Raw genomic sequence first — 27,758 nt, 5'->3', positions numbered from 1 at the left:
GAGTTCCCACATATGCTGAGCACTTGTTGGCTGCTTTTCCTTCACTCTGCGGGACCCATGCCAAATCTTTTTAGTTTCCTGAGGGGGAATAGGCTTTGTCGTGCCCTCTTCACGACTGTCTTGGTGTGTTTGGACCATTCTAGTTTGTTGTTGATGTGGCCTCCAAGGAACTTGAAGCTCTCAACCTGCTCCAGTACAGCCCCGTCGATGAGAATGGGGGCGTGCTCGGTCCTCCTTTTCCTGTAGTCCACAATAACCTCCTTAGTCTTGGTTACGTTGAGGGATAGGTTATTATTCTGGCACCACTCGGCCAGGTCTCTGACTTCCTCCCTATAGGCTGTCTTGTCATTGTCGGTGATCAGGCCTACCACTATGTGTCGTCTGAAAACGTAATGATGGTGTTGGAGTCATGTCTGGCCATGTAGTCGTGGGTGAACAGGGGGTTCAGGAGGGGACTGAGCACGCCCACCTGGGGGGCTCCAGTGTTGAGGATCAGCATGGCAGATGTGTTGCTACCTACCCTCCACACCTGGGGGCGGCCCGTCAGGAAGTCCAGTATCCAGTTGCAGAGGGAGGTGTTTAGTCCCAGGATCCTTAGCTTAGTGATGAGCTCTGAGGGTACTATGGTGTTGAACGCTGAGCTCAGCAAGGCACCCCCACATGATCATACCTCCTCCTCCATGCTTCATGGTGGGAACCACATGTGCAGAGATCATCCGTTAAACTACTCTGTGTCTCACAAAGTCACGGCGGTTGGAACCAAAAATCGCAAATTTAGACTCATCAGACCAAAGGACAGATTTCCTCTGGTAGAATATCCATTGCTCGTGTTTCTTGGCCCAAGCAAGTCTCTTATTTCTATTGGTGTCCTTTAGTAGTGATTTCTTTGCAGCAATTCAATCATGAAGGCCTAATTCACACAATCTCCTCTGAACAGTTGATGTTGAGATGTGTCTGTTACTTGAACTGTGAAGCATTTATTTGGGCTGCAATCTCTGAGGCTGGTAAGTCTAATGAACTTATCCTCTGCAGCAGAGGTAACTCTGGGTCTTCCTTTCCTGTGGCGGTCCTCATGAGAGCTAGTTTCATCATAGCACTTGAAGAAACTTTAAAAGTTCTTGAACTGTTCCCGGATTGACTGACCTTCATGTCTTAAAGTAAGGATGGACTGTCATTTCTCTTTGCTTATTTGAGCTGTTCTTGCCATAATATGGACTTGGTCTTTTACCAAATAGGGCTATCTTCTGTATACCACCCCTATCTTGTCATAACACAACTGATTGGCTCAAATGCAATAGGAAGGAAAAAAATTCTACAAATTAACTTTTAAGAAGGCACACCAGTTAATTGAAATGTATTCCGGGTGACTACCTCAAAGCTGGTTGAGAGAATGCCAAGAGTGTGCAAAGCCGTCATTAAGGCAAAGTGTGGCTACGTTGAAGAATCTAAAATCTAAAATATACAGTTTTTTTATTTGTTTAACACTTTTTTAGTTACTACTTGATTCCATATGTGTTATTTCATAGTTTTGATGTCTTCACTATTATGCTAAAAAACCTTGAATGAGTTGGTGTGTCCAAACTTTTGACTAGGACTGTAAGGGTTTTCCTGTGGTGAAGGAGAGGCGGACCAAAATGCAGCGTGGTGGTTATTCATGTTCTTTAATTTATAAAGAAACTACACATGAGATAACTAACAAAAACAACAAACGTGAGAAAACCTAAAACAGTCCCATCTGGTGCAAACACAAAGACAGGAACAATCACCCACAAACACACAGTGAAACCCAGGCTACCTAAGTATGATTCTCAATCAGAGACAACTAATGACAGCTGCCTCTGATTGAGAACCATACTAGGCCGAAACATAGAAATACCCCAAAACATAGAAAAACAAACATAGACTGCCCACCCAACTCACGCCCTAACCATACTAAATAATGACAAAACAAAGGAAATAAAGGTCAGAACGTGACAAGGACAATGTAATTATTAAAAGGCAAGACAAACTTTGACACAACCATAAATACATTAATTTATATTGACATCCTAGAAAGTGACACTATTCATTGCGCTTTTCCCTAACCTATAATTTGAAATGTATGTAAGTTCTGTGGCAGTTAATTCAACAGTGGGAAGTTAGCTTCATGAAATTAGTTGATGACTTGTAGGGAAGGCCTGTTTGCTCAAAGACCTCTCCATCACAGTTGACAATTCCACGGTTTCCCCCTCCCAGAGTGCAAAGAACCTTGGCCTGACCCTGGACAATACCCTGTTGTATTCTACAAACATCAAGGCAGTGACTCATCCAGGCACTTGTCATCTCCCATCTGCACTACTGCAACTTGCTGTTGGCTGGGCTCCCCGCTTGTGCCATCAAACCCTTGCAACTTATAAAGAATGCTGGAACCCGCCTGGTGTTCAACCTTCCCAAGTTCTCCCATGTGACCCTGCTCCTCTGCACATTCCACTGTCTTCCAGTCGAAGCTCGCATCCACTACAAGGCCATGGTACTTGCCTACGGAGCAGCAAGATGAACTGCCCCTCCCTACCTTCAGGCTATGCTCAAACCCTACACCCCAACCCAAGCACTCCGTTCTGCCACCTCTGGACTCTTGGACCTACCACCCCTACAGGAGGGTAGCTACCCCCTTTTTAAAAATGTTTTTTTTTAATATAAAATGCCTTTCGTGAACTAACACTCACACTTTACTTTTTCCCCCCTTACTAGCTCTGACTTTGCTGATAGCTACTTTATTGAGGGAAAATGTACTTACTATGACTGTGATATGTGGTTGTCCCACCTAGCTATCTAAGATGAATGGACTACTGTAAGTTGCTCTGGAAAAGAGCATCTGCTTAATGACTAAAATGTAAATGTAAAATGTTGATGTGGTTACTAAAACAGTAGTACCTATTGATTGGTAGAATATAAGTCTGTTCTGATTTGAATAGCAGAGAAGTAAACTAAGATTGCATACCATGTAAGTTTTTGTCCAACTTGTTGAAAGATGTGTCAAAATGTCAGTTGTTTGTATAGGTTGACAGAAAATACAGTTGATGTGGTTACTAAAACATTTGTAACATTTGATTGGAAGAAGATATTTCTGTTCTGATTCCAAATTTGAAAAGCAGAGACATTTACTAAGATGTTATACATTCTATGTCTAACTTGTTGGGAAAGTGGTCAAAGTAGCTGATTTGTGTCAAAAGTTGTATTTATGGGTTGCACCTCTGTCACTCGGTTGCGTCGTTGCCACTGTCAGTGATCTACAGATGCTGCAGCATATTTATGTCCGGCTGATGGGTAATGCTCAGTCTTTCTGAATGGGTTCTAATGACTGTTTCCTCAAAATAGTGGCCTGGAAATACGATGACTTTGCTAAAGTAGACAAATAATTAGTAGAAAAAAACTTTGCAGTCATTATGATGTCGTCAAGTTTACTTTAGAGAAATGGCAATTGTTGCCATGAGCTAGCAAAGTTAGTCAGAAATAGCTATCAATGCTAATGTTAGCTAGCAAAAATTCTGGTGCTCTCCCCTCAGTCTTAGTGAGGTAGCTAAAGTTTTACTGCATCTAAAGTCAATCTGGTGACATCACAATGATGACAACAGCTTATCCTACTAATTACTTGCCTCCTTTTGAAATGTCATTGTGTTCCTAAGCCACGGTTATGCAATTTAGACAAAATCTTCATCAGCACTGACACTACATTGAGTAGAATGCTCAGCTGGGCATCAGTCCTAAAACAGACATTCAAAACAATATTGTGCTGAAACGTGCAACTCGTGAATTGTTTACTTGGCAAAGGTCAAGGGAGTTTTTAAGAATGGAACCTTTAGAATGCTGACAAAATCTTATTTTAAGTGGATGAGGACAAACACGTTGTATAGTTTAAAATGATAGATGTTATCTAAAAATTGTATAATAGCGTAATATTCCAGACAGTCTACACATTTGAATGTTTGAATGGCGTTTTTAGCTTAAATGATGTCAGAGGAGTAGCGTTCTAAATAATAAATATAATAAAAAGGAAGGAATCATTTTTACCATATTTAAAGTGGGCACTTTTGCTTTCGCAAGTCCTATTAATAATTAAGATGTGTGTTTAGGGTGTGGGTGTAATGGTCAAATTCTGTCTGTTTTTTTCCAATGAGAGGGATGTTCTTTAGCCAGACTGCATATTTGCAAAATGTCCAGTGTCCCATGCCAATGTATTTTATTACAGATTTTTACACTTCGGCGTCCAGGCCAAATGAAATAAATTATTGTGTTCCATGGATTTACTCTAAATGAACATACAGCCCAACCTGAGCAAAGAATGGTGGCGCTTCTATGAAAATTTGTTTGTGGTGTTCAACCAGCCACACAAAAAAACACACTCTGCCATGTTGTATTTTTGTACATTTCATTCAAAACTCTCTCATTCGCTCCATTTCAGAGACTGTTTGTCCAAGCAGAATCCCAGTCGAAAGCGGTGATGTCAAGGGCTTCGATATTCTACATTATCTGGATTTGGCTAAAAAAGTCAAAAAAACTCAAGGGTCTTTTTATGGGGCCAAGGCCTTTCAGGTGACATCTCGTGTTGACCTGAGTGAAAGCACAAAGTAAGCTTAAAACATCATGCCATGTCTGTATTGCTAAGTCTACTATATCTCTCTGGTACATATCACTCTGGTTGTTTAATAGTGATTTGATTGACTGATTGTTTTATTTTTGGCCCACAGGAACTTGTTTCCAGATGGCCTGCCTCCCTCCTATGTCTTTGTGTCCACACTGAGGTACAAGGGGTCTCTGATCAGGGAAGAGTGGGACCTTTGGAGGATACAGACCAATGACGGGAAACCACAAATGGCAGTCACACTAAATGGATTTGAACGTAATATCATGTTCACCACAACCAGTGTAGCACCAAGTGGTACTCAGAAAGTGGTCTTCCAACAAGAACCTGCCAAGGTATGTGAACATCATGAGTGATTGGTTTCCAAATCACCAAAACAGACACATGACATGATAGTACTTTACCAAGGCTCAATGGAAAGGAAAAGAGAAACAAAAATAGTCTGTCTAAGTCATTCATTCATTTCTCATCTGAACTGGTAATCAACATTAACATCTTTAATGCAGATGAATACTCCATAAAGTCAATATAACACAGAGAGAGCTCATAGAAAAGTTAGCACTGTGATATGGTGTATTATTGCACACATTAATGATATTACTATTAGTATACATAATACTAATGACATGCCGGAAAACTACATTGGTGCTGTTATATTCCAAATAAACATTTTCAAGAAAACAACTATCTGAGGATTAGGAGGTGGGGGATTGAAGACATGAGAAGAATGGAATGTAGAGAATTGAAATAATCATGTATAATCATCATATGGTCAGATTATCAAACTTCCTAGAGCAGTCACTATGTCAGACTATTTGAAATCATCCAAAGTTTTCCTAATGGCCATATGCTAGCCGAGGCCTACTTTAAAATGTATTCCTAACATGCCTAAGCCAACACAATCTCACACTCAATTTGTGCAAATGTGTACAAAAAGTATTTTAGCAGATTTTGTGTGTTTTTGTGCGTTTTGTGTAGCTTAATTCGTGTGAAAATACACACATTTTTTGTGCAACTTAACTCATAGGAAAATTACACACATTTTTGGGGAACAAACTTCGGAACAATCTTTTGAAAGTTATTGAAGCAGTGCATTTTGGGCAATGATGTTCTACACTGCCATTTTTTGTGTCCCATATTTATTTATATAAAAAACTAACGTGTTAACAATACATGGTTTCCAGATACTCCCGTAAAGGCCGGCTCATTGGCTATCTAGCTAGCTTTGTTTGATCCCGATTGGTGCTTATTTGACACAGATACAGCTGTTCAAGTAATGGCCGCCCACGTCATCGGCGTGCCATGAAGGCATCGCTCTCTGACCAAATATGGTGTCCTATAGGATATACTACACCCCTAATGAAATATTAAAATCTTGTTACCTTCTAGGATCTCTGAGGAATAGACACGATCGTGATTTGTTGAAACAACGTTTAGGGTGAGATTTTCACAGATTCCTTTCTTTGCAAATTGAATGAATGGAATTACAAAATCGATCGTGCATGCTAGGACCTTTTTAGGATATGAAAAAAGATTTTTCTAACAAAACGACACTTCATGTTATCTCTGGGACCTTTTGGATGATAAATCAGATCAAGATTTTAGAATGTAAGTAAACATTTCACCTTCAGCGGTGAATTTATTCGTAAACGTATCACGGTGAAAAAACTGTTTGTTGTTAGGAGCTCTCCTCAAACAATAGCATGGCATTTTTTTCCGCAGATATAGCTACTGTAAATTGGACAGTGCAGTTATATTATTAACAAGAATGTAAGCTTTCAGCCGATATAAGACACTTACATGTACCGACATTTGTTGTTTCTCTAAAATCTGTGATCTTGACATAACGCACTGCATGATTTGCAACTGTCCCGTTAACGGGACGCCGATCCTTATTAATCAGGTTAATGTAAAATAATGAATTATGTTGGCTTACACTTATGGCATTTCCAAGGCTGTTTCATGATGATTATTACGGCCGTGTCACTCATGTTATATACTTAGGCAATTGTAACAAGACATATGCCAGCATTGTAGGCCTACTGCCTGTGTCCAGAGGCCTACTAGGCTTTCATGCAATGGATATTACACGGAACCCAAACCGGCTGTGCGCGTGTGCCATCATGCATACATTTATTTTGTCCCCCCACACCAAACGCAATCACGACACACAGGTTAAAATATCAAAACAAACTCTGAACCAATTACATTAATTTGGGGACATGTTGAAAAGCATTAAACATTTATGGCAATTTAGCTAGCTAGCTTGCACTTGCTAGCTAATTTGTCCTATTTAGCTAGCTTGCTGTTGCTAGCTAATTTGTCCTGGGATATAAACATTGAGTTGTTATTTTACTTGAAATGCACAATGTCCTCTACTCTGACAATTAATCCACACATAAAACAGTCAACCGAATCGTTTCTAGTCATCTCTCCTCCTTCTAGGATTTTTCTTCTCTTGACTTTCTATCACGATTGGCAACTTCCATAAATTAGGTGCATTACCGCCACTGACCACGTTCGTTTTTCAGTCACCCACGTGGGTATAACCAATGAGGAGATGGCACGTGGGTACCTGCTTCTATAAACCAATGAGGAGATGGGAGAGGCAGGACGCAGCGCGATCTGCGTCACAAATAGAACTGACTTCTATTTTAGCCCTTGGCAACGCAGACGCTCATTGGCGCGCATGAGCAGTGTGGGTGCAATAATTTAATAATATAGATCTCAAAATTTATTTTGCAACGCGAGCGGTGTAGTCAGCCTGTTAGGGCTCACTTTTCCACGTATGAGCCCTGGTTAGAGTCCCTGTTGCAGCTTTCACTTTCTTCCGCTACATTGGTGGCAGCGTTGGGATCACTTCCAGCTCACGTCGAGTTATGTGATCTAGTGGTGGGAAGCAATCTGTTTTTCAACATTGTGTTGGATGTAATTACATTGATATAGCCAGTGTTGGGTATAATTACATTGATATATCTTGTGAACAATGGATAAGCAACAATGGGCGTGATGGATAGAAATAGTCACTACAGGTGTGATCAGTGCAATGCCCTGACCAGTTATTCAGAAGAAAATCCTCTGTGACTGTCTCATTTACATAAGTTAACTTACCAGTGTGGACCCAAAACAAACACATTCTACACATTTACAAAGTACCTGTTTAAAGTGTTATTACAACCGTGATGTTCTTTTGTTACTGAAGCTTATATATCTAATAACCTGACAATGATCCATATCATATGGGTAGACATATGCAGACATATGCAGCCAAACACAACTATCCTTTTTCAGGATGCAAATCAGTAATATGAATCACTGTTCATCCATCCTGTTCTGATCTAATGAGATGGATGTAGGATTTTCTACGGCCTAGAATCTTGGTTCTCATTGGCGAAGACTGAACTCAAGTTAGGGGTTATATGTCAGACTCTTCTACACTACTTTGCCCAACATGTTATACCCCAGGGGTGATATAACTTGTATCATTATAACAGGGCTGTGAAACCCATAGCCGAATGACTTCAGACAGAGCATTTCTTACTGGAAATTGCTGCTGACATTGAACATAGCTTAGGGTTAGGGAATGTAATTCATTTCAGACTCTCCAATACCAACATTCCCAACATCATATACCAAAATAGATTGTAAATAACCCCTTTTTAAGGTGATATACCTTGTATCATTATTATAGGGCTGTGAAACCCTTCAGATTGAGCATTTATCACCATTCATTAATGCGTTTGAGCCAATCAGATGTGTTTTGACATAGCAGGGGTGGTATACAGAAGATAGCCCTATTTGGTGAAAGACCAAGTCCATATTATGGCAAGAACAGCTCAAGTAAGCAAAGAGAAGTGACAGTCCGTCATTACTTTAAGACATGGTGAGTCAATCCGAAAAATTTTAAGAAAATTTGCAGTCACAAAAACCATCAAGCACTATGATGAACCTGGCTCTCATGAGGACCACTACAGGAAAGGAAGACCAAGATTTACCTCTGCTGCAGAGAATAAGTTCATTACAGTTAACTGCACCTCAGATTGCAGCCCAAATAAATGCTTCACTGAGTTCAAGTAACAGACCCATCTCAACATCAACTCATCAGAGGAGACTGCGGGAATCAGGCCTTCATAGTCAAATTGCTGCAAAGAAACCACTTCTAAAGGACACCAATAATAAGAAGAGACTTGCTTGGGTCAAGAAACATGAGCAATAGACATTAGACCGGTGGAAATCAGTCCTTTGGTCTGATGAGTACAAATTTGACATTTTTAGTTCCAACTGCCATATCTTTGTGAGACGCAGAGTAGGTAAACAGATGATCTCTGCATGTGTGGTTCCCACGTAAAGCATGGAGGAGGAGGTGTAATGGTGTGGGGGTGCTTTGCTGGTGACATTGTCAGTGATTTATTTAGAATTCAAGGCACACTTTACCAGCATGGCTACCACAGCATTCTGCAGCGATACGCCATCCCGTCTGGTTTGCACTTAGTGGGAATATAATTTGTTTTTCAACAGGACAATGACCCAAAACACACCTCCAGGCCATGTAAGGGCTATTTGACCAAGATGGAGAGTGATGGAGTGCTGCATCAGATGACCTGGCCTCCACAATCACCCGACCTCACCCCAATTGAGATGGTTATGGATGAGTTGGACCGCAGAGAGAAGGAAAAGCAGCCAACAAGTGCTCAGCATATGTGGGAAGTCCTTCAAGACAGTTGGAAAAGCATTCCTCATAAAAGCTGGTTGAGAGAATGCCAAGAATGTGCACAGCTGTCATCATGCAAAAGGTGGTTACTTTGAAGAATGTCAAATATATTTTGATTTGTTTAACACTTTTTGGGTTACTACATGATTCCATATGTGTTATTTAATAGGTTTGATGTTGTCACTATTATTCAACAATGTAGAAAATAGTAGAAATAAAGAAAACCCTTGAATGAGTAGATGTGTCCAAAACTTTGACTAGTACTGTATATAAAAAAACAAGCAATATTGTTAATCAACCAGGTTGTCTCAGAAATAATTCTATTATAATACTAGCCTTGCGTTGTTTTTTAAATGTATTAATACCAAAACTGTTTTCTAGGTGTGTCCAAACTTTTGACTGGTACTGTAAATAAATGTGGGCCACAAAAAAAGGCAGTGTAGAACACCATTGCCCATTATGCATTGCTCTAATAACTTTCAAAAGATTGTTTGGAAGTTTGCCCCCCAAAACTTTATTTTCCTGTGAATGAAGTCGCACGAAAGTGTGTCTTTTCTCAACAATGAACACAAAAATGCACAAAATCTGCTGAAATAGTTTTTTGTACATTTTTGCACGAATTGTGCTGCCTGAGCTGAGTGTCTTGGATTCCTTCAATTCTAACCTTAGTGATTTTAACAAAAAAGAAAACTGAAGTACTAAAGCTGAGGCTTTTCTGCGCTCTGTGTCTTTGTTACATGTGAAGTTCTTTATTCTTTGTTTCTTCAATGTTCTTTCTATCAATGTTTTGTGATTGCACAACAATAATTCAAATATCCATTGCACTCAATAGTTGCCAATTTGTTAGATTTTCCTAGTCCTTGTTAACCTTTGTACAGTGGTGTAGTGGTACCTGGAGAAGTGGGTATACTCACATTTTCCTATAGTTTTTTACGAGTTTCCTTATTATTTTTTCAGGTTTTCACTCTCAAAATAAAATATAAAACAAGAAAAGATGTGGATGTCTTAAGTCCACAACAACGCTAAAACCACACCAGGAGACTTTCTGAGTAAAAATAATATACAAAAATATAGTTCCCTTTTAATTCAATTGTGCACCTAGCAAGAGACCATTTGGCTATTTGTGGTTCTGTACTGTACATTGTAAGCCTACAGTGATTGAGTTTGCAAAACAAATGCCCTCCAGATTTGTACAAATCATCTTGATATCATTCTACCAGGTAGGCCTACTTGGTAGTCAACATTTGATTGTTTTTTTTTGGGAAAGCCTTTAGAAAAGTTCAATCAAACAAAGATTCAACAAAGACTTTCAGACAACTTTTTCCATACCTAATTTTGCCCATTGTTGCCTTAGCATTTACTGGTAGATATTATAAGTTGAAACGTCTTTCCTACATTACCGGCTACCAATGTCGTTAAATTCTGTGAACTGCTCCATGTGTCTTGATGTCTATGAGCTGAGAGGTATTGCTGCCTGATATTCTGCTGGAACTAGCTATGCGTATGGGGCAGATGTGAATGTATTTCACATGCTTTGCAGTTGTGTAGGCTACTTTGTGCATGATTTCTCTATTGTACTAGGGTGAATAAGGAATAAGTATACATCTTTTTGCATTTAGTCTTCTGTAACCTCTTTCAACATCTATCCAACATATTAGCCCAACACATGATACAGTTTCAAAATCCTCAAGATGTTTCCTAATCTCTCACACACACACACACACACACACACACACACACACACACACACACACACACACACACACACACACACACACACACACACACACACAACATGTTGATATCTAATTCACAGGAGGGATGACACACCCATTTGTGTACACTGAGTCAAAACCATATTTTCAGTTCACATTTGGTAGACTAGGACAGCAGGTTAGATAAACTGGGACACCATTATAGCCTAATTGTACCTCAATGACAATTCAATTAAATTGTGTGTGATTAGCAATCATCTGAGAATTTCAGCAATGTATCATGTGTTTGGCAGTTTCGGTCGGTGCCGTTTAAAATGAAGGAGGACGATCATTTTTTTTATGAGCATAGCCTTATTTATATTGCAGCATATTGGATGAATGTCATTCATATTACATTCACCCAGCTCTTTGTAACATCAATAGGTTTAGGCTACTACCCATCATGAGGTTGCTACAACCAATCCTATGGATGAAAGTTTACAACATTGGTGCACAGGTGTAGAGAACGCAAACAGTTCACTTTCATAACAGCCACATACAAACAGCATGAATTATTTTCATTGTATGATTCCTTCTAGCATCTATGTGATCTCCTCCTCTCACATTTTCCATTCGCTTATGGACTTCAGTGCACAACACATCAGCTGTCTGTGACCAGGTCAAAACACTTTTCCAAGCCAAAACTTCATATCATAACTGATAACCGCTAGAGCTGTTGCCAGAAAATTGAATTTTAATTTCTCGACCAATTCGTTTTAGAGAATTTGGCAGTACGTCCAACCGGACCTCACAACCGCAGACTACGTGTATAGCGTATTGTGGGCGAGCGGTTTGCTGATGTCAACGTTGTGAACAGAGTGCCCTATGGAGGCGATGGGGTTATGGTATGGGCAGGCATAAGCTACGGACAATGAACAGAATTGCATTTTCTCAATGGCAATTTGAATGCACAGATACCGTGACTAGATCCTGAAGCACATTGTTGAACCAGTCATCCGCCTCCATCACCTCATATTTCGGCATGACAATGCACAGCCACATGTTCCAAGGATTTGCACACAATTCCTGGAAGTTAAAAAGTCCCAGTTCCTCCAAGGCCAATTGTTGCATGTGCGTTTATATTTTAGTTCAGTATATTTAGTATAGTTTTTACATTAAAAGCATAACTTTTTTAATGTTTCACTATTTATATATTTTTATGAAACTCACTGAGGAGGATTCTCCCCTTTTTCCTCTGAGGAGCCTCCACTGGTTTTCGGCTAATATGTTGGATAGATGTCTGAAGAGGTTACAGAAGTGCACACAGTCCCGCTTTTTCTGAATTCACTCAAATAACAAAACTAATAACAGGATATAGTACTACAAGAACAAGAGCCCTGCCTAACCTAAGTACAGGGGATCCCTCCCTAATGTAGACTGGATCTCTTTCATCCATTGCAAAAGCCTATAAGACTGTCCCGCTTTAGCTATTCCATGCTGTCCTAATTTAGCTAGCTATGGTTGGTAAAGTGGGACATCAACAAAAATGACTGAATTCCAAAATTGAAACATAATATTGACAACTTTTTTAAATGTATTTTGATGCACCAGTATATAGAATGCACAATTACATCACAATTTGTCACAGTGCATTATTTATGTCAGTTTTATAACCTTAACATCAAAACAGAAAAAAAGTTGTCACTGATCTTACCGTGTGCTTCACTGGTGTGAGCTTCCTGTTTGAAGCTTGCTCTGCCCCCTCTATGATGTCACACAAATTACGTGATGTGATTTTGTTAATGCGGTTTCTCTGCAAAGGCTTGGTAACAGTAGTTTAGATTTTCTCTTGTCTGACCAATAAATAAACGGTTCAGGATTAAGCCGTCACAGTTTATATGATGTCCCATTCTTTCTGAATTCACCCTACATAATTGATACAGCGTAGGCCTATAATACTATAATATTCTGATACGCATCAGTGGGGATTAATATGTAAGACGTGAGTAGGCCTATACCTCAAGCCCACTGAAAAAAAGTGGGTATACGGCGTATACATGTATACATAATAATTCCTTATCCTCTTTTTTGGTCAAATAGAAACTATTTGATGAGAACTGGCACCAGTTTAGGCTACTGGTCACTGAGCAAGATGTTATCCTGTATGTTGATGACCTGGAAATTGAAACCCTGCCGTTGGAACCTCCTGTTGGTATCTTCATTAATGGGAAGACCCAGATCGGAAAGTATGTCAGCAAAGAGACAACTGTACCAGTAAGTTTATCAAGAGACAACATTTTCACAACCTGCATTTGTGCCTCTTTGAGCAAGACAACTGTTTATATTGGATCACATTTGAACCTCTACTGGTCTAACTGTTTAACAGTAGGATTTCAAGAATCAAGGGTCTGCATTTTCCTCTGAAAAATACTGACCTTAGATTAGACAATCTTGGCATGAAGATCCTCTCTGTCCTCTACCTCTTATTTAGTCTTTATTTGGCCATGTTGATAATTGGTGTGCCAAACATGCTAACCTGCAATCAATCATAATGGTTTTGTGTTTTAATTGGTTTGACATGATCTATTTTACATTCTTCAAACAACTGTTTTTTTTTTTTTTTTTAAGCAAATTTGAGACGTGCAACCAGAATGTATCTGGATTTGTTTTTAAAGCCATAAAACTATCGCAAATATAATGAAGTTGTCACTTAAGTCTAAAGAAATAACATCCTGGTACAGTGACGATACAGACTTATGACTCATTAATCATTAGAAAACTGTTAGGGATGAATTGCTTTTCCCTCAGACTCATGAACGATTCCTATCTTTAACAGTTTGAGATCATGAAACTCAGGATCTACTGTGACCCCGAGCAGAACAACCGTGAGACCGCCTGTGAAATACCAGGAGTTGTGAGTATAAACACCTGTTTGGATCTGTGCTTGTAGTAAATGTGCCACATTAAAACCAAGCTCTATTTTTTAAGGGATCTCATATTTTCTTTATCTGTTCTTGATCACAATGCACCACTATATGCCACCATACCACCATGACTTAGTATCAGAAAATCCAATCCTACGATCTGTAGCGTGTCCAGGGAGTGGCCACTTAGTGCCCCCCCCCCCCCCCCCCCCCCCCAGAAATGATCTTATCTAATAGGTCGGCTCTGAATATATTTTTATATAAATGATATGCATTTTTACCAAGATGTGCACGGACAGCAAGACTCATCAATCTCACTGGGAAAGCATCCGAGCGAGCGAAACACCGCCCCTCTGTCTTAATGTGTAGCCCATGTATCTGATGCTGTCTGGCCGAAAACCGTATGAAATCAACACGATAGATAGGAATGAGAAATAATTTTATACTTTTGTTTATTTTTTATTGTTTATTTTTTATCCATGAATATACGCCTCTTTGTAGTCTGAACGTCATTAAACTCATGGTGTTTGTAATAGATGTCCATTTCCATTCAAATGGCCCAGTGCACTGTGTGGAGTAGATGATCGTGTGCATGTAACCTACTTATCCTACTTTTTGAATCAAGACTGGTTGTGTTCATCATGACACATTTAAAGGTAATAGATTTTTACAGTTAAATTACATCTTCACTATAAAGCCCATAACAAATTTTCGACCTTTGTAGGTCTGTTAAAAAAATAGAGACCCCCCTGAAAGTAACGTTATAATTCGCACTCTGGATGCCAATTACAAGTGAATTTACTCCTGTATGCTAATACCCTTATATAGAATCTGACTTTGAACGCAAACACTGTAACAAAACGTTGGAATTGATTAACGGGGAATTGTACCAAACCTAAGCTGAAGCATTTCACGCGTTGAACCATCATAAAAATCTATTGAAAAAAAATCCACCTTGCATCGATGGGTCTGTGCCCCACCTTGGCCACCCCATTCAAAATGACCTGGACATGCCATGGCCTATGATGTTATTTTGAAATCTGACGACATTTAGTCAAAACGTTACTTTCTTATTTTTCCTTTTCAGTTGTGCATTGAAGCATATGGTACCAGGAATACCATTATATAACCATTGTTTAATAGATTATTACATGTATCGCTTGTGATTTGCTTCATCCTGCCTCTACTTTGGTGGAGCGCCTTTACCTCTGCTTACCTCATGCATATTGCTCTCATTGTTATTTTACCGTCGGATGGCAACCTCTCCCTGGCAGAGTCTGTAATACCTGCATTCAAGTTTCAAGCAGATCACCATAGTCCCTGTGCCCGAGAAAGAGAAGGTAACCTGCCTAAATGACTACCGCCCCATAGCACTCACGTCGGTAGCCATGAAGTCATGGTCAAGGCTGGTCATGGTTCACATCAACACCATCATCTTGGAAATACTAGACCCACTCCAATTCGAATACAGCCCCAACAGATCCACAATCTCAATCGCACTCCACACTGCCCTTTCCCACCTGGACAAAAGGAACACCTATGTGAGAATGCTGGTCATTGACTACAGCTCAGCGTTCAATACCATAGTGCCCACAAAATTCATCACTAAGCTAAGGACCCTGAGACTAAACACCTCCCTTTGCAACTGGATACTGGACTTCCTGATGGGCCACCCCCAGCTGGTAAGGCTAGGCAACAATCCTCCATACGTGGGCCCCTCAGTGGTGAGTGCTTAGTCCCCTACTGTACTCCCTGTTCCCCCGCGGCTGCGTGGCCAAGCATGACTCCAACACCATCATTAAGTTTGCTGATGACACAACGGTAGTAGGCCTGATCACCGATAACAATGAGACAGCCTATTTTGGGTATTTGGTATTTTATTAGGGAGGAGGTCAGAGACCTGGCAGTGTATGTGCCAGGACAACAACTTCTCCCTCAACGTGGGTAACGCAAAGGAGATAATCGTGGACTACGGGAAAAGGAGGGCCGAACACGCCCCCATTTACATTGATGGGGCTGTAGTGGAGTGGGTTGAGAGTTTCAAGTTCCTTGGTGTCCACATCACCAACAAACTATCATGGTCCAAACACACCAAGAAAATCTTGAAGAGGGCATGACAACACCTTTTCTCCCTCAGGAGAAATCACTGGGGCCAAGCTTCCTGCCACCCAGGACCTATATACTAAGCGATGTAAGAGGAAGGCCCCAAAAATGGTCATAGACTGTTCTCTCTGCTACCGCACGGCAAGCGTTACTGGAGTGCCAAGTCTAGGTCCAAAAGGCTCCTTAACAGCTTCTACCCCCAAGCCATAAAACTGCTGAACAATTAATCAAATGGCCACCCCCCCACCCACCCCCCTTTGTTTTTACACTGCTGCTACTCGTTGTGTATTATCTATGCATAGTCACTATACCTCTACCTACATGTACAAATTACCTCGACTAACCAGTACCCACGCACCTTGACTTGGTACCGGTATCCCCTGTATATTGCCTCATTATTGTTAATTTATTCCTTACTTTACTTCTTTTTTTTTTAACTTTACTTTATTTAGTAAATATTTTCTTAACTCTATTTGCTTAAAATGGCATTGTTGGTTAAGGGCTTGTAAGCATTTCACAGTAAGGTCTACCACACCTGTTGTATTCGGTGCATGTGACAAATAACATTTTATTTATTCTGTTTGTGAAGCAGTGGCCAAATGCTCCACTGGCTTGGCTATTTATTTCACTACTAATCCACAATGCCAGACCATTGTTTTGCATCTGTGTTTCTGGATTTCAGTTTGGGAGCAACAAAGAGAGAGAGACCAACGCACTGAAAATACACCTCCGCATGCCAACATCTCTCTCTCTCTCTCTCTCTTTCTGTCACTCCCGGCATGACTTGCAATGCTTAATTGACCTTCAATTCAACCTGTGTTATTGTCTTAATGGATTGGTCTATTATGGTGAGATTACAGGTTGCCAGGTGCTTCAATGACATAATCTCGCTCCTTTTATTTCCAGGATGGAGAGGTATGTATTTTGGCTGATGGCTTTGCTTTATTACAAAGAAACCCCTAGTTTCATTTTCATCACTAGAGGTAAGACTTCTTTTATTGCATGGTCTTTTGCAACAACACTTTACCTTAAGTTACCCATATACCTATGTAACTACACAGGAATAATTGTAGTTATAACATTGTAATAACATGTAGTTACAAAGTAACTGCTTTGTAATCACACAGTAATAGCGTTTAGGCACACTTAGGTTGCACATACCTGTAGTTACATGGAATTTTATGGATTTCAGGGTAAGTGAGTCTAAGCTAATATTCTTTACTTATTTGAATTAATTAAAGTGCTGTGTTTGAATACCCATAGTAACATACTGTATTCTACATACTTAATGAGTATACACTACATACTATATACTATTAGTTCACTTTAGTATACTGTAAAGAATGCTATCCTTTCAGTTGAGCATACTAGCGCTACGCCTGTCTACCGGAAGTTGATTCTGTTGCTATGCAACCTCTTGCTAGCTTGTTAGCATAACAAATTACTAGCTAGACATGTTTGTGTTTGAAAATTCAATCTGGAGAGCCAGACTGCGCGCTGGGAATTCTTAAATTCAGAGCGTTGTCAGATTGTCCATTCCTTTCTTCTGAGTGTTTCCCCTCTCTGAGCATTCAGAGCACACACTGGCTGAGGAGTAAGGGTTGTTCCGAGTGTTCTGACCATCACAACAGCACTGCAGTCAAGCACACAAGCTAACTGGCTAGCTACTTCCAGACACAAATTAGAAAACACCTCCCTCTAACCATTTTACTCACCATAGCAAAGCTGGTAAGACTGTTTTCATGTTATCCAGAGTGTTGGTGACTGTAACTATGCTGCTGGCAACAATTTAATTCGCTTTTTTGCTGACGTTCACTGACACCGGCATTATAAACGGGTGTTGAGCGTTCATAAATGAGTTATTCTGCGCTCTGGCACACTGAGACGAGAGTGCTCTGTAATCGGAGTTGATAGCCAGAGCTAATTTCTGTCCATTGAGAACGCACAACGACTATACCGCCTAGCTAAGACTGACGTGAATAATTAAGTCAATAAACTTTGGGTAGTTACTTAGATAGCATATAATTAATATACTGGCAAGTTCGGTGTATTAGCAGCCAACTAACGAGGTAGCTAGCTAACATTGCCGGTAGTACCTACTGATGTAATGATATGCTATGCGGTTCGTAAGGATAGCGTAGCCAACACATTGTCAGCCAACATAACGTGTAGCGTAAGTCATTTAAAAAGTCATTACTTTATTACATTGCTCAACATTTTCTTAACATTTGTCGTAATTATTTAAAGCAATTAATTTGTATCCGCTCTCGTCGGACTTCGGCTACATATTTTTCCGCCATTTTCTTCAAATCTGAAAATGTTGTGAAGACCTGCCCATTTCTTGAAGAATTGCATTATGGGCCCTAAAAGTACGGAAACAGTGTCCACTGCGTGTATACTTTGTATTTTGGCAAATGTACGGTAGTACGACATCCAGGAACTTTTAGCATACTAACTCTATCCATACTATGACCAATAAGCATACTACATACTGTACTCAATTTACATCACAAAAAGTATGGTTAGTGCGGTTAGTATGAGTATTCAAACACAGCTACGGTGTGTTTGTTTCTTGCTATAAACGTGTAATATAGCCCCTTGTCTCTAGAACTACAGTTGAAGTCGGAAATTTACATACACTAGGTTGGAGTCATTAAAACTTGTTTTTCAACCACTCCACACATTTCTTGTTAACAAACTATAGTTTTGACAAGTCAGTTAGGACATCTACTTTGTGCTTGACACAAGTCATTTTCCCAACAATTGTTTACAGACAGATTATTTCACTTATATTCACTGTATCACAATTCCTGTGGGTCAGAAGATTACATACACTAAGTTGACTGTGCCTTTAAACAGCTTGGAAAATTCCAGAAAATGATGTAATGGCTTTAGAAGCTTCTGACATCATTTGAGTCAATTGGAGGTGTACCTGTGTATGTATTTCAAGGCCTACCTTCAAACGCAGTGCCTCTTTGCTTGTCATCATGGGAAAGTCAAAAGAAATCAGCCAAGACCTCAGAAAAACAATTGTAGACCTCCACAAGTATGGTTCATCCTTGGGAGCAATTTCCAAACGCCTGTAGGTATCACATTCATCTGTACAAACAATAGTACGCAAGTATGGACACCATGGGACCACGCAGCCGTCATACCTGGGGCGTCAGGTAGCCTAGTGGTTAGAGCGTTGGACTTGTAACTGAAAGGTCGAATCCCCTAACTGACGAGATAAAAATCTGTTGTTCTGCCCCTGAACAAGGCATTTAACCCACTGTTCCTAGGCTGTCATTGAAAATAAGAATTTGTTCTTAACTGACTCAGGAAGGAGATGTGTTCTGTCTCCTAGAGATGGATGTACTTTGATGCAAAAAGTGCAAATCAATCCCAGAACAACAGCAAAAGATGCTGGAGGCAACAGGCGCAGGCAACAGATGCTGGAGGCAACAGTATCTATATCCACAGTAAAACAAGTCCTATATTGACATAACCTGAAAGGCCGCTCAGCAAGGAAGAAGCCACTGCTCCAAAACCGCCATAAAAAAATCCTACGGTTTGCAACTGCACATGGGGACAAAGATTGGAGAAATGTACTCTGGTCTGATGAAACAAAAATAGAACTGTTTGGCCATAATGACCATTGTTATGTTTGGAGGAAAAAGGGGGAGGCTTGCAAGCCGAAGAACACCATCCCAACTGTGAAGTACGGGGTGGCAGCATCATGTTGTGGGAGTGCTTTGCTGCAGGAGGGACTGGTGCACTTCACAAAATAGATGGCATCATGAGGGTGGAAAATTACGTGGATATATTGAAGCAACATCTCAAGACATCAGTCAGGAAGTTAAAGCTTGGTCGCAAATGGGTCTTCCAAATGGACAATGACCCCAAGCATACTTCCAAAGTTGTGGAAAATGGCGTAAGGACAACAAAGTCAAGGTATTGGAGTGGCCATCACAAAGCCCTGACCACATCCTATAGAACATTTGTGGGAAGAACTGAAAAAGTGTGTGTGAGCCAGGAGGCCAACAAACCTGACTCAGTTACACCAGCTTTGTCAGGAGGAATGGGCCAAAATTCAGCCAGCTTATTGTGGGAAGCTTGAGGCTACCCGAAACGTTTGACCCAAGTTAAACAATTTAAAAACAATGCTACCAAATACTTATTGATTGTATGTAAACTTCTGACCCACTGGGAATGTGATGAAAGAAATAAAAGCTGAAATAAATAATTCTCTCTACTATTATTCTGACATTCCACATTCTTAAAATAAAGTGGTGATCCTAACTGACCTAAAACAGGGAATTTATGATTAAATGTCAGGAATTGTGAAAAGCTGAGTTTAAATGTATTTGGCAAAGGTGTATGTAAACTTCCAACTTCAACTGAACGTTTACAAAGTCATTTTGTTGGTAGTGTCTGCTGTGTCAATGCTTCTGGGCTGCTGAAAGCTAAAAGATAAGGCTGCTGCTAAGAGACATGAACTGAACGCACTCTCTTGGCTTCTGTTGTCTGAGAGTGTCTGTTAGCAGGAAATCAGATAAATAATTGATTAATAGTATAGCTTAGTGAAAGCTATGTAATGTGTGATTAGTGAATGATGTGTTTCTTGTTTATTCCAGTGTGCAAACGGCCCTGGTGATATAGACGTGGACCCCACTCCAGAACCCTGTACCTGTCCTCCCGGACCCCCTGGCCTTCCAGGCATTAAGGTCAGTCAGAAGGCTTACACCCCGAGACTTGCCAGTTTTTAAATCCAGTGTCACTTCCTTCCATCCGGAACATGCTGCTGTGCAAATCAAATACACTTCGAAAGCATTCCACATTTGAACAGTTTTGTAACTAAATGTTTTGTCTCCCCGCATGAACAATTCGTCCAACATCATGTAAGTACAGCCAAGTAGAAAGATAAGGTTGAAGCAGATGTGGCTGTCTGCCTACAGTACATCAAGGTGACAGCAATGCATATGATTGGGTTGTGGTTGGGAGATGTTATCAATAACACCTGCCCCACTGTCCTACGTCCTTATTGATGGAAATAATAGGACTAGTTCCAGACTGTTTGGCAAAAGAATGACACGTTGACTAAAAGTAGAAACAGACTGGCTTCTAGGAAAAATTACATTTACTGAAATGGGCCACAAAATAAAATGCTCTGTGACCCATTTCATGGTTCACAGAGCATGTGCCAAATAATTATAAAATGTTAAAACTAACACTAAAGCTTTGAAGTAGCGTACCTTTAAGCAATATTACCATAGCAACTGGTCCATTTATTCTATAAGAGTGTACAAGGTTTCAGACATGTTTGTGTTTATAAGTGCATGGTCATGCATGGGTGCAAATCCTGTTTTTCCACAGGAAAAGATTGCTCAACAAGGTTTTGATGGTAGATCCAAAATGCTACAAGCATGGCTGGTTCACAGATGGACATTTTGGGCTGATATATTAACAGGAATTGTAATAAATAGCATCTTGAATAAAGTCAAGTTAAACCTATCCTGCTGAGACATGCACTTGGAAATATGTGTTTTACTGATAGTCAGTAAAGCCGTGACATAACATTTTCCAGGAAAGGTCAAAACCATTACTGTTTGATGCTCCTCACAAAGAACATGTTTTAAAACAATTTGCAGCATGCAATCGAAAAACGGTTTCTGAGTAGTTCAACGGTTTCACGAGTGGTGCACTTGCATTGTTTTAAGGTCCAAATGGTCCAGTCAATAAGCTGCTGTTTTCTCTTTCAGGGGGAAGCAGGAACAATGGGAAGGTCCGGTCAAGCTGGTCCTGCTGGTGCTGATGGTAAGCCTGTGAGTACTCCATCATTTTATATTCAAACATCCACTCACTCAACACTCATCAGAATCTTTGGAGAAAATCAATGTATCAATAATGGATGCACTGCTATATGGGACATTGTTGAATGGGTATTCAAATCAGTCAGATGCCAATTGGAGCTCTTGAATATCAAGATAATTCAGTTGTAACGGTTCAAGGGCACACCTGGAGAGATGCACAGTACATTTCAGTACGTTCCATGATCTCGCCATCACGGTTGACAACTCCATTGTGTCCTCCTCCCAGAGCGCTAAGAACCTTGGCGTGATCCTGGACAACACCCTGTCGTTCTCAACTAACATCATGGCGGTGGCCCGTTCTTGTAGGTTCATGCTCTACAACATCCGCAGAGTACGACCCTGCCTCACACAGGAAGCAGCGCAGGTCCTAATCCAGGCACTTGTCATCTCCCGTCTGGATTACTGCAACTCGCTGTTGGCTAGGCTCCCTGCCTGTGCCATTAAACCCCTACAACTCATCCAGAACGCCGCAGCCCGTCTGGTGTTCAACCTTCCCAAGTTCTCTCACGTCACCCCGCTCCTCCGCTCTCTCCACTGGCTTCCAGTTGAAGCTCGCATCCGCTACAAGACCATGGTGCTTGCCTACGGAGCTGTGAGGGGAACGGCACCTCAGTACCTCCAGGCTCTGATCAGGCCCTACACCCAAACAAGGGCACTGCGTTCATCCACCTCTGGCCTGCTCGCCTCCCTACCACTGAGGAAGTACAGTTCCCGCGCAGCCCAGTCAAAACTGTTCGCTGCTCTGGCCCCCCAATGGTGGAACAAACTCCCTCACGACGCCAGGACAGCGGAGTCAATCACCACCTTCCGGAGACACCTGAAACCCCACCTCTTTCAGGAATACCTAGGATAGGATAAAGTAATCCTTCTCACCCCCCTTAAAAGATTTAGATGCACTATTGTAAAGTGGCTGTTCCACTGGATGTCTTAAGGTGAACGCACCAATTTGTAAGTCGCTCTGGATAAGAGCGTCTGCTAAATGACTTAAATGTAAATGTAATGTACATAGCTGTGCTAATGGCACCCTTTCTCCAATAGGATTTGCCTGTCAAGGATTCCAGGGTATTTCCACGTTTTTAAAATGAAAGGAAAAGTGGTTTATACTATATCAAATCAAACTTTATTTGCCACATGCGCCAAATTCAACAAGTGTAGACTTTACTGTGAAATGCTTACTTACAAGCCCTTAGCCCTTAACCAACAGTGCAGTTCAAGAAGAAGAAAATATTTAGGCTAAAATAAAAAGTAATAATAAAAAAGTAACACAATAAGAATAACAATAATGAGGCTATATACAGGGTGCACCGGTACAGAGTCAGTGTGCAGGGATACAGGCTAGTTGAGGTAATCTGTACATGTAGGTGGGGGCGAAGTGACTATGCATAGGTAACAAACAAACAGTGAGTAGCAGCAGTGTACAAGATGGGGGGGTTGTCAATGTAAATTGTCCGGTGGCGATTTTTATGAATTGTTCAGCAGTCTAATGGCTTGGAAGTAGAAGCTGTTGAGGAGCCTTTTGGTCCTAGACTTGGCGTTCCGGTACCGCTTTCTGTGCGGTAGCAGAGAAAAGAGTCTATAACTTGGGTGACTGGAGTCTCTGACAATTTTATGGGCTTTCCTCTGACACCGCCTATTAATAAGGTCCTGAATGGCAGGAAGCTTGGCCACAGTGATGTACTGGGCCGTTCGCGCTACCCTCTGTAGCGCCTTACAGTCAGATGCCGAGCAGTTGCCATACCAGGCAACATACCATGCAACCGGTCAGGATGCTCTCGAGGGTACAGCTGTAGAACCTTTTGAGGATCTGGGGGCCCTCTCCTGAGGGGAAAAGGTTTTGTCATGCCCTCTTCACGACTGTCTTGGTATGTTTGGACCATGATAGTTAGTTGGTGATGTGGACACCAAGGAACTTGAAACTCTCGACCCGCTCCACTACAGCCCCATCGATGTTAATGGGGGCCTGTAGGGCCCGCCTTTTCCTGTAGTCCACGATCAGCTCCTTTGTCTTGCTCACGTTGAGGGAGAGGTTGTTGTCCTGGCATCACACTGCCAGGTCTCTGACCTCCTCCCTATAGGCCGTCTCATCATTGTCGGTGATCAGGCCTGCCGCCGTTGTGTCGTCAGCAAACTTAATGATGGTGTCGGAGTCGTGTTTGGCCACGCAGTTGTGGGTGAACAGGGAATACAGGAGGGAACTAAGTACACACCCCTGATGGGCCCCCTGATGGGCCCCAGTGTTAAGGATCAGCGTGGCAGACGTATTGTTACCTACTCTTACCAGCTGGTGGTGGCCCATCAGGAAGTCCAGGATCCAGTTGCAGAGGGAGGTGTTTAGTCCCAGAGTCCTTAGCTTAATGATGAACTTCATGACCACTATGGTGTTGAGCGCTGCGCTGTAGTCGATGAACAGCATTCTCACATAGGTGTTCCTTTTTTCTAGGTGAGAATGGGCGGTGTGGAGTGCCATTGAGATTGTGTCATCTGTGGATCTGTTTGTGCGGTATGCGAATTGGAGTGGGTCTAGGGTGTCCGGGATGATGCTGTTGATTTGAGCCATGACCAGCCTTTCAAAGCACTTCATGGCTACCGACGTGAGTGCCACGGGGCAGTAATCATTTAGCCAGGTTACCTTCGCTTCCTTGGGCACAGGGACTATAGGTGGTCTGCTTGAAACTTGTAGGTATTACAGACTCGGTCAGGGAGAGGTTGAAAATGTCAGTGAAGACACTTGACAGTTGGTCCGTGCATGCTTTGTGTACTGGTAATCCAAGTCCTGCTAATCCATCTGGCCCAGCGGTTTTGTGAATGTTGACCTGTTTAAAGGTCAACATTCACAGAACAGCTGGTGCTCTCGTGCATGCTTCAGTGTTGCTTGCCTCGAAGCGAGCATAAAAAGCATTTAGCTCGTCTGGTAGGCTCGCATCACTGGACAGCTCGCGTCTGGGTTTCTCTTTGTAGTCCGTAATAGTTTTCAAGCCCTGTCACATCCGACGAGCGTCAGAGCCAGTGTAGTAGGATTCAATCTTAATCCTGTATTGACGCTTTGTTTGTTTCATGGTTCGTCTGAGGGCATAGCGGGATTTCTTATAAGCATCCAGATTATTACCAGCTGTTATTGACAAAAAGACACACACCCCCACCCCTCTTCTAACCAGCAGTAGCGTCTCTGTTCTGCCTGTGCATGGAAAATCCCACCAGCTCTATATTGTCCGTTTCTTTGCTCAGCCACATCTCTGTAAAACAAGATGTTACAGTTTTTAATGTCCCGTTGGTAGGATAATTTTCGGCCATACATAGAATGGAAGGCATTGGGAGTTTACTTGCTTGCCTCCGGCTTCTCAGAAGGATCCCCGATCTGCGTCCCCTTTTCCAGCGTCTTTTCTTCACGCAAAAGGCGTGGATCTGGGCCTGTTCCAGTCAAAGCAAGATATTCTTCTCCTCCGAATCGTTAAAGGTTTCTTCCAGTCTGCGGTGAGTAATCGCTTTTCTGATGTCCAGAAGTTATTTTCAGTCATAAGAGACAGTAGCAGTAACATTATGTACACAATAAGTAAAAAAATAAGTCACACAAAACGCAATTTAAAAAATAAAAATTGCACAATTGGTTGGGAGAATGTAAAATGTTAGCCATGTTCTCCGCGCCATTTTATAGGCGAACAAAAGTATGTGGACACCTACTCATCGAACATCTCATTCCAAAATCATGGGCATTAATATGTAGTTGTTCCCCTCTTTGCTGCTATAACAGCCTCCACTCTTCTCGGAAGGGTTTCCATTAGATGTTGGAATGGGGACTTGCTTCCATTCAGCCACAAAAGCATTAGTAAGGTTGGGCACTGATATTGGGCGACTAGGCCTGGCTCGCAGTTGGCGTTCCAATTCATCCCAAAGGTGTTAGATGGGGTTGAGGTCAGGCCTCTGTACAGGCAAAGTCAAGTTATTCCACCACAATCTCGATCTTGTCATGCTGAAACAGGAAAGGGCCTTCCCCGAACTGTTGCCACAAAGTTGGAAGCACAGAATTGTCTAGAATGTCATTGTGATGCTGAGTTAAGATTTCCCTTCACTGGAACTAAGGAGCCTAGCACCAACGATGAAAAATAGCTCCAGACCATTATTCCTCCTCCACCAAACCTTACGGTTGGCACTATGCATTGGGGCAGGTAGCGTTCTAATGGCATCCGCCTAACCCAGATTAGTTTGTCGGACTGCCAGATGGTGAAGCGTGATTCATCACTCCAGAGAACGTGTTTCCACTGCTCCAGAGTCAAATGGTGGTGAGCTTTACACCACTCCAGCCGATGCTTGACATTGCGCATAGTGATCTTAGGCTTGTGTGTGGCTGCTCAGCCATGGAAACCCATTTAATGAAGCTCCCGACAAACAGTTATTGTACTGACATTGCTTGCAGAGGCAGTTTGTAACTTGGATGTGAGTGTTGCAACCGAGGACAGATAGGTGATCACGTTCTGTGAGCTTGTGTGGCCTACCACTTCGCGACTGAGCCGTTGTTGCTCCTAGACATTTTCACCAAACAATAACAGCTGACCGGGCAGCTCTAGCAGGGCAGAAATTTTACAAGCTGACTTGTTGGAAAGGTGGAATCCTATGACGTTTAAAAAAATGTTTTATTTCACCTTTATTTAACTAGGTAGGCTAGTTGAGAACAAGTTCTCATTTGCAACTGCGACCTGGCCAAGATAAAGCGTAGCAATTCGACACATACAACAACACAGAGTTACACGTGGAATAAACAAAACATACAGTCAATAATACAGTAGAACAAAAGAAAACAAAAAGTATATATACAATGAGTGCAAGTAAGGTAAGTTAAGGAAATAAATAGGCCATGGTGGCGAAATAATTACAATATAGCAATTAAACACTGGAATGGTAGATCGGCAGAAGATGAATGTGCAGGTAGAGATACGGAGGTGCAAAGGAGCAAAATAAATAAATAAATACCAGTATGGGGATGAGGTAGGTGGATAGATGGGCTGTTTACAGATAGGCTAAGTACAGGTGCAGTGATCTGTAAACTGCTCTGACAGCTGGTGCTTAAAGCTAGTGAGGGAGATGTGAGTCTCCAGCTTCAGAGATTTTTGCAATTTGTTCCAGTCAGCAGAGAACTGGAAGGGAAGACGACCAAAGGAGGAATTGGCTTTGGGGGTGACCAGTGAGATATACCTACTGGAGCGCCTGCTGCTATGGTGACGAGTGAGCTGAGATAAGGTGGGGCTTTACCTAGCAGAGACTTGTAGATAACCTGTAGCCAGTGGGTTTGGCGACGAGTATGAAGCGAGGGTCAACCAACGAGAGCGTACAGGTCGCAATGGTGGGTAGTGTATGGGGCTTTGGTGACAAAACAGATGGCACTGTGATAGACTGCATCCAGTTTGTTGAGTAGAGTGTTGGAGGCTATTTTATAGATGACATCACCGAAGTCGAGGATTGGTAGGATGGTCAGTTTTACAAGGGTATGTTTGGCAGCATGAGTGAAGGATGCTTTGTTGCGATATAGGAAGCCGATTCTAGATTTAATTTTGGATTGGAGATGCTTAATGTGAGTCTGAGGTTGAAAGTTGAAAGTCACTGAGGTCTTCAGTAAGACCATTCTACTGCCAATGTTTGTTTATGGAGATTGCATGGCTCTGTGCTCGATTTTATATACAGTTGAAGTTGGAAATTTACATACACCTTAGCCAAATACATTTAAACTCAGTTTTTCACAATTCCTGACATTTAATCCTAGTAAACATTCCCTGTTTTAGGTCAGTTAGGATCACCACTTTATTTTAAGAATGTGAAATGCCAGAATAATAGTAGAGAATCATTTATTTCAGCTTTTATTTC

General features: G+C 41.5%; 1 protein-coding gene across 1 annotated transcript in view; it reads left to right on the top strand.

The window, feature by feature from the left end:
* LOC115113045 (collagen alpha-1(XXI) chain-like) overlaps positions 1-27,758 on the top strand; it is a 65,373-nt gene that overhangs the window by 8,100 nt on the left and 29,515 nt on the right. The window contains exons 4-9 of the mRNA XM_029640247.2: positions 4,442-4,607; positions 4,728-4,956; positions 13,127-13,300; positions 13,863-13,940; positions 20,670-20,759; positions 21,795-21,857. Coding sequence (XP_029496107.1) covers positions 4,442-4,607; positions 4,728-4,956; positions 13,127-13,300; positions 13,863-13,940; positions 20,670-20,759; positions 21,795-21,857 — 800 coding nt within the window. The remainder of the gene's footprint in view (positions 1-4,441; positions 4,608-4,727; positions 4,957-13,126; positions 13,301-13,862; positions 13,941-20,669; positions 20,760-21,794; positions 21,858-27,758) is intronic.

This window comes from Oncorhynchus nerka, linkage group LG28 (genome assembly GCF_034236695.1).
Source record: "Oncorhynchus nerka isolate Pitt River linkage group LG28, Oner_Uvic_2.0, whole genome shotgun sequence".
NCBI classification, from domain to species: domain Eukaryota; kingdom Metazoa; phylum Chordata; class Actinopteri; order Salmoniformes; family Salmonidae; genus Oncorhynchus; species Oncorhynchus nerka.
This window is presented reverse-complemented; position numbering and strand designations above follow the sequence as displayed.